Source organism: Bos taurus, chromosome 11, assembly GCF_002263795.3.
Source record: "Bos taurus isolate L1 Dominette 01449 registration number 42190680 breed Hereford chromosome 11, ARS-UCD2.0, whole genome shotgun sequence".
NCBI lineage: Eukaryota > Metazoa > Chordata > Mammalia > Artiodactyla > Bovidae > Bos > Bos taurus.
In genome coordinates this window covers 104,247,369-104,259,195 of record NC_037338.1, presented here as the reverse complement: position 1 = coordinate 104,259,195, position 11,827 = coordinate 104,247,369, and the positions used below count along the sequence as shown (strand labels likewise).

The 11,827-nt window shown below is 58.3% G+C and overlaps 2 protein-coding genes and 5 non-coding genes across 9 annotated transcripts; 1 reads left to right on the top strand and 6 right to left on the bottom strand.

Annotated features, from left to right (window-relative positions):
• Window positions 1-34: 34 nt before the first annotated feature.
• On the bottom strand, window positions 35-3,351 carry RPL7A (ribosomal protein L7a). Its single transcript, NM_001040520.2, has 8 exons — window positions 3,323-3,351; window positions 2,525-2,645; window positions 1,870-2,019; window positions 1,450-1,590; window positions 1,173-1,252; window positions 727-857; window positions 369-438; window positions 35-193 (listed from the first exon to the last, which is right to left on the bottom strand). Exons 1-8 carry the CDS (start codon window positions 3,323-3,325, stop codon window positions 89-91), a joined length of 801 nt encoding a protein of 266 aa, NP_001035610.1. The 5' UTR covers window positions 3,326-3,351; the 3' UTR covers window positions 35-88.
• Window positions 538-602, bottom strand: LOC112448905 (small nucleolar RNA SNORD36). Its single transcript, XR_003037366.1, has one exon. It is a non-coding gene; the product is annotated as a small nucleolar RNA SNORD36 (small nucleolar RNA).
• On the bottom strand, window positions 929-1,001 carry LOC112448903 (small nucleolar RNA SNORD36). Its single transcript, XR_003037364.1, has one exon. It is a non-coding gene; the product is annotated as a small nucleolar RNA SNORD36 (small nucleolar RNA).
• On the bottom strand, window positions 1,329-1,403 carry LOC112448904 (small nucleolar RNA SNORD36). Its single transcript, XR_003037365.1, has one exon. It is a non-coding gene; the product is annotated as a small nucleolar RNA SNORD36 (small nucleolar RNA).
• On the bottom strand, window positions 2,096-2,166 carry LOC112448908 (small nucleolar RNA SNORD24). Its single transcript, XR_003037369.1, has one exon. It is a non-coding gene; the product is annotated as a small nucleolar RNA SNORD24 (small nucleolar RNA).
• Window positions 2,825-2,899, bottom strand: LOC112448907 (small nucleolar RNA SNORD24). Its single transcript, XR_003037368.1, has one exon. It is a non-coding gene; the product is annotated as a small nucleolar RNA SNORD24 (small nucleolar RNA).
• A 124-nt stretch (window positions 3,352-3,475) lies between the features above and the next one.
• MED22 (mediator complex subunit 22) lies at window positions 3,476-10,084 on the top strand. 3 transcript variants are annotated; one of them, XM_005213360.5, is made up of 5 exons: window positions 3,476-3,638; window positions 4,055-4,216; window positions 5,812-5,892; window positions 6,685-6,893; window positions 9,321-10,084. In XM_005213360.5, the coding sequence occupies exons 2-5, from the start codon at window positions 4,094-4,096 to the stop codon at window positions 9,511-9,513; spliced, it is 606 nt and encodes a 201-aa protein (XP_005213417.1). In that variant the 5' UTR covers window positions 3,476-3,638; window positions 4,055-4,093; the 3' UTR covers window positions 9,514-10,084.
• The last annotated feature ends 1,743 nt before the right edge of the window (window positions 10,085-11,827 follow it).

The window sequence follows — 11,827 nt, the reverse complement described above, 5'->3', positions numbered from 1 at the left end:
CACTATCCCCAAACTCATTCCAGAATGCTTGACACCAGCTGAAGGAGAATCTTTATTACTTTTATGTACAGTAAACTCCCTAGTGCGCTCAGCCCAGCTTGGTGGCCAGCTCTTTGGCCTTCGCCTTTTCCAGCTTGGCGATGCGCGCCACCGACTTCGGCCCCAGGACGTTGCCTCCCCAGTGACGACGGATCTGTGGGAGCAGAGAGGCAGTCGTTTTCTGAGGCTTTCAAACCACAACAGTTCATGCAGTTCTATTTCACTGTTCGCAGCTGACTGGCATGTACAACTGCTCAGAGTCGAGAGCGGCCAGTCTTTGACTAAAGGCTCTGCTCAAAGACAACGTCTCGTATGAATACGTTTCTTACCTCATCGTATCTGTCGTTGTAATTGGTCCTGATGGCTTCCACCAGCTTAGCCAGGGCACTCTTGTCCTCCCTGACAAAGCAGAGGGGGAAAGTCAGGTCACTGGTCTTCACAGGTTACCCCCCTCCCTCAAAGCAGACATGACATCAATTTAGCTCCAACACAAGTCTCTTGCCTCAGATATAGCATGACCACATGGCTTATTCAGGTGAAGAAATTCATAACCATCATTGGCAAAGATTCAGAAAATGTTTTTTTTAAAGCTTGGTCTTTAAGGTAAGATCCTGAGAAATTACGGGAACCTGGAGTGGGGGTAGGGTGGTCCCCCAGTGACGGGAATGCTGGGCCCTGTGCACTTACGAGTTGACTTGTGTGAAGGCTACGGTGGTGCACGTCTTCCTGTGCACCAGGCGCCCCAGCCGGGCCTTGCCCTTGATGATGCAGTAGGGAACCCCCATCTTGCGGCACAGGGCAGGCAGGAAGACCACGAGCTGGAAGACAGCGTTAGCGCTACAGTTATCTGAAGCAAAAGCAGTAATATGAAAGGGCTAACGTGGTAGCAATTGCTCAGGGTTAAAAAGCTCATGTGTTTGCACTTCAAGGTTTAATTCAGTAAGAAGTTCACATCATTGCAAAAGCCAGGAACTGCATCCCTTGTCAGGACTTCCTTACGTGAAAAGCTGACCACCCCTGCCATTCCGCCAGGGCCTGCCAGACCCAGCGTCTAGCTGGCGCTCTTCCTGGGACAGACAAGCACCCACCCATCTAAGCCCAGCAGTCGACACAGGAGCAGCAGCCACACATACCTCAATGGGATCCACGTCGTGAGCGATCACCACCAGCTGAGCCTTCTTGTTCTCCACCAGGGTGGTGACCGTGTTGACCCCTAGAACACACAGCCAGTTTGCATGAGGGCGGCGTGGGGCTGCTGTTCCCAAGAGCAGTTCCACCGCAGCCTGGCTGTGACTCAGGGTTAAAAAGCTCGGATTTTACTCTCCACAGTGATTCCAGGTGAAGAAATTCATGCATCATTGCCAACAGCCTGCCCCACAACTCACCCTCTTCAAGGAGAGGTTCCCTCACCTGCTCGAAGGACAGGTGGCCTCTTGGTGGGGACATCGCCTTTGCCCGCGGCTTTCTTCTCAGCTCGGGCCAGCAGCCTCTGCTTCTTCTCTTGCTTTGTCTCTGGTCTGTACTTGTGGGCCAGCTTAAGCAGTTGAGTAGCTGACAAAAAAAAAAAAGACCACCGTTCAGATGTGAAGTTGCGATATTTGTCACTTAAATGCTAGATCACTGTCCTGAGTACAACCACAATCCAAGACATCTCAGACCCAGTTCATTATCCCATCAGTATATCATGTTGTGGAACTAGACAAGGAAAACCAGCCTATTAAAAATACCTACTGCCCCTTCAAACGCCTGAGTTCTAGCAGGTCCAAGAAAGGGTGGCAACCGTGCCCAAGAAATACCCCCCAACAGTGTTTCTAGGCCACAGAGCCGCACCTGTTTGTCGGTCCAAGGCCTGCGTGAACTGGTTAATTGCAGGAGGCACTTTCAGCCGCTTATAGAGAATAGCCCTTTGCCGCTGCAGCCGGATGTAGCGGGGCCATTTGACAAAGCGGGTGAGGTCCCTCTTGGGTTGGATGTCCTGTCCTGTGAGGTAAAAAGTAACTAGGTGAGGCTCAAGCTCCTTGCCGAGTTCGGGTATAGACATACACTTATGATGTAGTGCATCAGCGATCTTGGTGGTTTAAAGTGTCATCACCATCTTCCAGGTAACATACTTTTGCATCACTTGCACACAGACACCAAAGAACACAGAGGAGACGACAGCGCCACCTCTTGTTCAACAAGCAGCCAAGGTGCAGCCAGCCCCATCACCTCTGCTCTGGGAACGCCAGTTTTTGATGGCCAGCACCCGGGCTCCGTGTTGACGCAAGTTCGGGCCACCGAAAAACGACCATCACTGTGCCCCCTCTTAAGGCAAGAGACTAAAAGCCAGGCACAATTTAGTTAGAAAGTGGCAAAAACGTGAGAATTCCAACCCAAGTAAGCCTCGACTCCAAACCCAGTGAAATCTAAGATAGTACACGACCTTCTGTTCAACCATTTTCTCCATCGAGGACTACGTGAAAACACATCTCCTCCCGTTTCTTACCAATGCCAAAATTCTTGGGCCTCTTCTCGAACAGGGGGTTGACCACCTTCTTGGCCTCCTGCTTCTTCACCACGGCCGGGGCCGGGGCCACCTTCTTCCCCTTGGCCTTCTTTCCCTTCGGCTGGGTGAGAACAAACACCAGCTTTCGCCGCCGCCTCTGCCGGTTTCTCTGCAGAGGGGCGGGTGCGGGGGCCTGGCCCCCCGAAGACGAGTGCGGACGGCGGGCGACCCCGCCACCCGCGAGGGCAAGCCCGACCCCTGTGTCGGCGCCGCGCAGGCCCGGAGGCCGCGCCCGGCTCGTACATCAGCGATCTTGGTGGTCAGGACAGTCCTCACCATCACTCAGATAGCAAATATTCTTTCACATCATCTGCACAAGCCCGGCGGGCCCGCGAACCCGCGGCGCCGCCCCTTCCCCGCGACGGGGCAGCGGGCCCCCTCTTCGGGGACCGGCAGGCTCCAAACAGCAGAAGCGAGCGAAGACACCGCGCGGGCCAAGACGCCCTGAGCGGGCCCCCAAGAAATGGAGGAGCCCCCCACCCCCGGGGCACCGGCGCGCTTCGGCCCCGTCCGTCCCCGAGCCCCGCACTGCGGCGCTGCTCTCCTCGGATCCTCATCCCCCACTGCCGGGCGAAGTGGGGGAGTGTTATCCAGCCCCAAGGCCGCTGAGCGAGGTCCTGCGGGGCGCCCCTCGCTCTGGGCAGTGGAGGCACCCTGGCGAGGTCGCGCTCCGAGGAGGATGGCGGCGGATAGAGCTCAGACGGCAGAGCCGGCACCACGAGAGAAAAGCAAACTCACCATCTTGAGGGGCTGGCGTAGAGAGAAAGGACGGGGTATTGTGGGTAATTTGTAGGCGTCCTCGGAGATCGCGAGAATTGGCGCCGGCGCGGGATTTCGGATTTAAAGAGAAAACTCCCTTTTCCCCGCTGCGCGGTCGGGGGCGGTGCCTAAAGCAGGAAGAGCCGTGGGAGACCCGGGGAAGGGCCGCGGAGACTGACCCGCAGGGGCACGCGCTTGTTCCCCGACTCCGCCCCTAGCGAGGTACCCAGCGGGCCCTGGCTCTGCGGGCCCACTGAGGGAGCTGGGGCGTCGTGGCTCGGTCGGCGTCCTTCTGGTGGGGTTTACTCCCCCGCGAATTCGGTCGGGGGCCTCGCCGGGCGGGAGCGCGCGTAGCCCGGAGGAACCTGGCGCGGGGCGGGAGGGCGGGCGGTCCCGGGACTGAGGAGCCCCGACGCCTCCTGGGGCCGCCCTCTAGGGGCCCCGGCGTGGAGACGGGGGCGGCAGAGTCGGGATAGGACCCGAGCGGCTCGGCGGGGACGTGCGTGAGCCTGGCCTCCGAGAGGGCTGCGCCGGCGCCGGCCCGGTAGTCGTCGGGGTCCGGCCAAGGGGGCGCGGACCAGAGGAGAGCCCATAGCGCGTTTGGCAGAAAGGGCATCTCCGGAGAGCCTGCCCGAGGGTCCTACCCAGGCTGGCGCCTGCAGCGGGGAGAAAGGCCGGAGCTGGCCTGCTCACACCCAGACTCGGTTCCAGGTGTCCCGCTCCCCGTCCTGCGCTGCCTGAGGCCCCGCCATGGCCCAGCAGAGAGCCCTGCCGCAGAGCAAGGAGACGCTGCTGCAGTCTTACAACAAGCGGCTAAAGGACGATGTCAAGTCCATCATGGACAACTTCACTGAGATCATCAAGACCGCCAAGGTGGGTGGGGGCCACCGGTCTCCGGCTCCCTTGGAGACCAATACAGTGGTGAGCAGAGCTGAGTCGGGGAGTCCGCTTTCAACCTCCCAGCCAGGTGGTGGACATACTGCAGTGAGCCCATAGGCAGGGCCCTCGTCCCCATGGGGAGAAGTTTGGGAGGGTCGGGGATGGGGGGGCGGTGACCGCAGCAAACAGGGAGGCAGGTGAGTCATCTGGCTAATTACAGGCCCTGGGGAGGCATTTGTAGGGGGCTCCAGTCACAATGCCGGGATCCAGCATTACTTACTAGCAGCAAGGGGTTGGATGACGTCTTGACGTCTCAGTGCCTCAGTGTCCCCTGCAGCATGGCATCCTTGTATGGCTGGATGAGTTTATCCACGTAAAGCGGTCACTGTGGGGACTATTGTGAGCACATGTGGTCGCTGAGAAAAGCTGGGGAAAGCTCCTCACGTGGTCAGAGAGAGGGTCAGCGGCCGGTTCCGGGCAGGCAAGCCCACTGACTGGAGTGGGCCAGAACTCTGCATGACTGTTCCAGTCCTGTAACTTGTTTGAGCCTTAATAGTGACGATGACCGCTAGTGCTGTCGGTTGGGCTTCCCTAGGGGCTTAGAGGTTAAAGCGTCTGCCTGCATTGTGGGAGACCTGGGTTTGATCCCTGGTTCAGGAAGATCCCCTGGAGAAGGAAATGGCAACCTACTCCAGTATTCTTGCCTGGAGAATCCCACGGATGGAGGAGCCTGGTGGGCTACGGTCCACGGGGTCACAAAGAGTTGGACTCGACTGAGCGACTTCACTTTCACTAACTTTCAGTGTCAGGCTGAGCTGTGAGGGCCCTTTGTGTGCCGTCCCATTTAATGGTCACAAGAATGTTGTAGGGCAGGTCATTGCTCTCCAGTTCCTTTTCAGAGGAGGGAACAGGGACTCAGAAGCTTTAGCATCCTGCCCCAAGTCAGGATATTCTGCGAATATCCAGCAGGGCTGGGATTAGGACCTGGGAGATCTGGGTCCCCACCACTCAGGGTGCCCTGACCCCTGCCCATATCGTGGCCTGGTGGGTGGGTTGGGACAGTTGGTAGCCCGGACCTTGCACAGGACAGGCAGGCAGGACTCCCGGCCCCTCCACTGACTGTCTGAGGCACCTGGAGTGCACTCAGGTCTGTCCCGGCTTCAGGTTTGCCCACGAGGGAGAATGGTCCAGGCTTCAGTGAGGTTCCTAAGACGATGGTCAAGTGCTTAACACAGTACCTGGCACCCAGAAAGTGCTCAGTAAATGGTCACTTAAAAAAGTACATTGTCCTTTTATTCATCCATTCAGCAGGTCACTGACTGCCCAAGCTAAAAAGATGGGGCCAACCCCTCCTTGCACCTGGCACAGCAGCCCTCGTACTTAGGCATCTGTTGGCCCTGTGAGGGTGCCCATTACCCCTTAGAATGGGGCGGGGGGTGCCGGTACACACAGCCCGATGTCTGGGGGCGGCGCCTGGGGCAGAGGGCACGGTAGGCCACGGTGTGGCGAGTGTGGGTGCACTGCTGTCGCCGCCAGGCGCTGCGGGCCAGGGCACCTGCCCACGCTGGACTTTCTCGTTTGCCCCCCAGATTGAGGACGAGACGCAGGTGTCAAGGGCTACTCAGGGCGAGCAGGACAACTACGAGATGCACGTGAGAGCTGCCAACATCGTGAGTCACCAGGTGGAGGGGACAGTCTGGGCTCCAGAAGCCTTTGGCCCCTACTGGGTTCCCGGGGGGCAGAGGGGCAAACCACTTCTCAGGAGACTCCCTTTGAGAGGAGGGCTTTCCTCAGCAGCTGAGGGAGGGGCTGGCAGGTAGTGGGTACGGTCACGATGTCGAGTGCTGGGCAGGGGTTACAAAGAGGTCAGCCTTTCCTCTCTGAAAGTCCTCTATAAGTGCAGGCTCTCTATTAACTAAGGTTCCTTGTAAGTGAAGGTTCTGTAAATGCAGGAAGCAAACGGCTAGATGAAACAGGACAGGCGTCTTGATCCCTTTCAATGCCACAGAATAAGCCTAGCTACCAAGCGTTTCCATGGGTCCACACCCATGATGGAAATCCATAGCATGGGGTCCTAAATGAGTCCCCGCCAACTGGCAGGTATGCTGGCCCTAAGGAAGAACAGGGCAGGTTAAATGGACGGCAGTTTTGTCTGGGGTTTGAGGTTTTCAGAAGCAGAATACGTGATTGAATAAAGTGTGCGATTGGCCATCACACCTGCAGGAGTGGGAGCCAGAGGCCCGACAGAACCTGCCTTGGCAACAACTCACGTGCCTGCAGTGGCTGCCAGGGACCCTGCCCTCCCCTCGCTCACCTTCTAGTCCCTCACTTCTGACAATGACCCTGTGTGAGTGCCGTGGCCCCACTTCGAGGATGAGGCCACCGCTGCCATTGCCTACCCAGCATCAGGCGCACGGAGGCAGGCAGTCCCTCACCACGCCCCCCGATCCCCACGGCCGCAGGTCCGAGCCGGCGAGTCCCTGATGAAGCTGGTGTCTGACCTCAAGCAGTTTCTCATCCTCAACGACTTCCCATCGGTGAACGAGGCCATCGACCAGCGTAACCAGCAGCTGCGAGCCCTGCAGGAGGAGTGTGACCGGAAGCTCATCGCACTGCGGGACGAGGTTTCCATCGACCTGTACGAGCTGGAAGAGGAGTATTACTCGTCCAGGTACAAATAGGGCTGGACCCCTTGCACGGCGGACCTGCAGATCCTGGCCCGGCCAGCAGGAGTGCCCAGCCCCACCCGGCAGCCTCGTTTCCAAATCCTTCGTGGTCTCAGCAACAGAACCCTTTGTCTGGGTTTCACAGCAGACCTCAGGGTCAGAGCATCTGATCAACAGACAGCTGATGCTGCCTCCTGGGGCCCAGGCGTCAGAATGGAAATCAGAACCTCGAGGGTTGGAGGGCCAGGCCAGCGTTTCTGTCTGGGGGCGCGTCTGTCCGGAATAACCGTCTCATCCAGATCTGAATGTCCTAGCCGGGCGGGGCCAGCGCTCTTGGCTACCGGCCCCTGTCCAGGACCCCAGTGCTTGCCCAGGTTGTGACTCACCGTGGGTGACACCGTGGGCGTCACTGAACGCCCACGCTGTGTGTCTCGGGGTGGGGGTTCCTGGGAAGGACGGGGAGAAAATCCAAGCGGAGTGTGGCCTTGAACGCCAGGCCCGGGCACTCATACCACTGAGTTCTCATTCAGTTCAGCGTCACAGACCACAGCCCTCCTGCACGCTGGACCCAGCTACAGCAGTGGGCAAGGCCCGTGACACCAGCACTTGTGGCCTGCTTAGAATCCTGAAACCCAAGGCAGTTTGAGCTGGAGGGGCCCCAGGAATCAGAATCCAGGTGTAATTTACTCACAGGGAAGCTGAGGCTGGAGAGGCCCCCCACGTCCATCCTTGTTAGCTTGGAAAAATCAAGACTCAGTCCAGCGGACACTGGGTTGGCAGCCCCTCGCCCTCGCTGGACAAATGTGTCTTTCCCGTCATGGATTTTCATTGCTCCTTTCTGTCCGGTGGCGGCCAGGCTGGAGCCACAGAAGCCCAGAGCCAGCGTGTCTGTGGTCTGAGGCTGGATTTCTCTGTGTGCATTCCAGTGCCACCCCTCACGGTCCCTCCCACCTTTACCTCCGTGGGAAGGGACAAACGTTGCTGCCCAGTGGGAGTGGTTTAAACGCTTCCGGAGGGTTCTGGGGCCACCTCCATCCCTGATGCCTGTTGGCTCAGCAGGCATGGAGCAAGTGCCTCCTACGTACCAGCCTTCAGGGAGGGGTCCAGAGTGCTCCCTGGGGGCTTTCAGATCCTGCTGGGGACATGGCTCCTTATGGCCTTGTTTGTCCCCCTGTGGCCCCCATGGGCCCGGGCCATGGACTGAATGTCTGCAGGAGAGCAGCTTGGGCCTGCCTTTTGAGGCTGAGGGCAGAGAGGGCTGCAGGGGAATGCCTGAGAGCCAGGCTCCTCCTGTCCTGGCTCCGGGCCATCAGTCTGGCCCAGAGGGGTTTCTAGTCCAGCCTGGGGTCTTCGAGAGGCTGAGGCCCTCCATCTGTAAATGCCTGTGGTGGCCGGGGCTCAGCTGAGTCAGGGCCAGCCAGCTGTGGGCCCCTCTCTGCTTGTTCCCTACACAGGCGGCGTGTCCCGCCCCCCCCACCAAGCCACCGGCGCTCAGCCCGTTCTCCGTGTGTGTCCCCGCTGCCCACAGGCTCGCTCCCCCGCTTTCTGCTCACGATTTGCTCTTTCTCTCCCTCTCGCCTTCCACTCTCCTCGAAACTCTGCTCTGTGTCCAGGATGGTTCTGAGGCTGGATGCTGGGGGCGGGAGCAAGGGAGGGAGCTCGAGGCAGGACTCGGGAGGAAGCCAGCGAGACATGTGGGGAGGGGCAGGCCCCACTCGCCCCCTCAACGCCCTCCGCGAGCCATGCTCTGTCCACGTGCATCCTTGCTGAGAGGCCAGCCATGCTCTCCCCACACTGGACGAGATCTGGTGCGTTCAGTGTGGCGTGGCTGCAGATTGTCCCCGTGTTAGAGATGGGAGCCTGAATTCAAGGCGCTGGAGTCCTGTTTGAGGTCACACAGCTGGTGCAGGGCTGCAGGACAGAACGCCAGGGCCTCTGCTCCTAACCGCCACCCCATTCAAGCTGAGTCCCAGGCCCAGAGAGGAGACAGCATCTCTGTCCCCAGGGGCCTTGAGAAGCGCAGGGACTGTGGAGACCACTTCTAGATGCTGGTTCCTGCAACTGCAGAATGGAGCGTGTGTTCAGGCTGGCAGCTCCCTGCTAGAGGAAGGCAGCTGGAGCCAGGACAGGAGGGGGTGGCAGGAGGGACGCAGATGGGTCAGTGGAACGGACCTGCCGCGGTCACACAGCCTGCCAGTGGCTGGTCCCAAATGGGTCCCTGTGGAGCCCCTGGAGGGCCCAGAAGCAGGGGCCGCGCCCATGCCTCCCCCTCAGCCAAGCCTACTTGGTGGAGGGGCCCGCACACAGGGGAGGAGGGGAATGCAGGTCTGTGGTGTGCTCTGTGTTTCCTTAACTGCTTCTATCTTGCTTTCCTTCCCTGGCTTCATCTCTGCCTGCTCCTGTCTCTCCCTGGGTTTCTGGTGGTGGAAAAGCTCAAGTCTATGCGAAGCTAATGATCTGCCTCTGTGCGAAGCTTACTGGAGGCTGGACCCGGACACAGACTCCACTGACTGCCTCTCAGCCCCTCTGCTCGCGTCCCCGGAGCCCAGTGCTGGCGGCCCCCTGCAGGCTGCAGCCCCCACCCACTCCCACGCTGGTGGCCCTGGGCCCACGGAGCACGCCTGAGCCCCCCAGGGCTCCCCCACCCCCGGGCCCCGGGATCTTCGGAACGACATCCAGTTCTCACCCCAGGCTCAACTCCCTGCAGCCCTGGTTCCCACTTGGGGAGCCACTGTGGCTTCTTTGGGAACCTTGTCAGCCCAGGGACAGCCCACCTAGGAGTGCTGGGGGGAGGAGTGCCCCCACCATCCCAGGGTGGCCTATCCTTCCGATTTGCTACTTTCTGGGCTGGCCAGGAGGGTGTTTCCAGGAGAGTTTGTCCCGTTGAGGACCTAGCAGCAGGGCAGGAGGATGCCCAGTGTTGGGAAACCTGACCTGTGCATACTGTTTACCATGGGGGGAGGGGGAGGTGCTCAGAGTGGACAGTACTAGCCAAGGCCCAGCCTCCACGCACAGCTCTGCACACTACCTCATGCTGAGGCTCCTCTGATAGCTGACTGCCCCTGCAGGGCTGTGGGGAAAGGGGGCTGCCCACTCATGGAAGTCAGGCAGGGTCCTTCCTAATTCTGCTGCTGCATATGCTTGGTTGTTTTTGTAATAAGAGACTGTTGAATAAAACCACCTCTGCCCTTTGGCATCGCTTGGTTCCCTTTCTTGCTTTTGGACCACTCGGTCTCCCAGTGGCTGTCAGGAAAGAGCCCCTGGGCTCTGCCTAGTCAACCTCGGCCTTCAGGTCAGCTTTCTGGCCCTGGGGGGCTCTATCAGCATAGGGTTCATGGCTGCATTTCCACTGCCTGGAGAGAGCTGGCTAGGACCTAGAAGGGCCTTGATAGTAGTACTTCGTGAACGTATGAGAAACTGCTACCGTTACTGCATGTCACGTGGCCCGGGCATCTGAACCTCCGGTTGCCCCCAGGTCGGGGCTGTGGTTACCGGCATCTCAGAGAGAGAAGCTCCGAAGGGGCCGAAGTGTTGTGCCCCGTGGTCTGCGAGCTGGGGAGTGCAGTGAGAGGGGCAGGACTCAGCCCAGGTGGAACACGAGGCCCTGTGCCCGGTCTCCTTCCCAGAGGGAGGTCAGCGTCCCAGTGTACGGAGGAAGCGGCAGCCCTCGACCCGACACCTGCGATACTCAGAGTTTATCACTAGTCACCAAGGAGCCACACACTCGACGGGAACACCACCACGTGTTTTCTTCATCACTCGCATCCCCGGGGCTTGGAACCTGCCTGGCGCGCAAGTCCTTTCCAGACGAACGCGGTCTCGCCAGCTTCCCCTTGGGGGCTGAGCTCTAAACAGGCCTCAATTACTACGGTCTGTATGCAGGTCAGGAAGCAACAGTTAGAACTGGACATGGAACAACACACTGGTTCCAAATAGGAAAAGGAGTACGTCAAGGCTGTATATTGTCACCCTGCTTATTTAATTTATATGCAGAGTACACTGTGAGAAACGCTGGACTGGAAGAAACACAAGCTGGAATCAAGATTGCCGGGAGAAATATCAATAACCTCAGCTACGCAGATGACACCACCCTCATGGCAGAAAGTGAAGAGGAACTAAAAAGCCTCTTGATGAAAGTGAAAGTGGAGAGTGAAAAAGTTGGCTTAAAGCTCAACATTCAGAAAATGAAGATCATGGCATCTGGTCCCATCACTTCATGGCAAATAGATGGGGAAACAGTGGAAACAGTGTCAGACTTTATTTTTCTGGGCTCCAAAATCACTTCGGATGGTGACTGCAGCCATGAAATTAAAAGACGCTTACTCCTTGGAAGGAAAGTTATGACCAACCTAGACAGCATATTCCAGAGAAGGCAATGGCACCCCACTCCAGTACTTTTGCCTGGAAAATCCCATGGGCGGAGGAGCCTGGTAGGCTGCAGTCCATGGGGTCGCTAAGAGTCGGACAGTACTGAGCAACTTCACTTTCACTTTTTCTCTTTCATGCATTGGAGAAGGAAATGGCAACCCACTCCAGTGTTCTTGCCTGGAGAATCCCAGGGGCAGGAGAGCCTGGCGGGCTGATGTCTACGGGGTCACACAGAGTCGGACACGACTGAAGTGACTTAGCAGCAGAAGCAGCAGCAGACAGCAGCAGACAGCATATTCAAAAGCAGAGACATTACTTTGCCAACAAAGGTCCGTCTAGTCAAGGCTATGGTTTTTCCTGTGGTCATGTATGGATGTGAGAGTTGGACTGTGAAGAAGGCTGAGCACCAAAGAATGGATGCTTTTGAACTGTGGTGTTGGAGAAGACTCTTGAGAGTCCCTTGGACTGCAAGGAGATCCAACCAGTCCATTCTAAAGATCAGTCCTGGGTGTTCTTTGGAAGGAATGATGGTAAAGCTGAAACTCCAGTACTCTGGCCACCTCATGCGAAG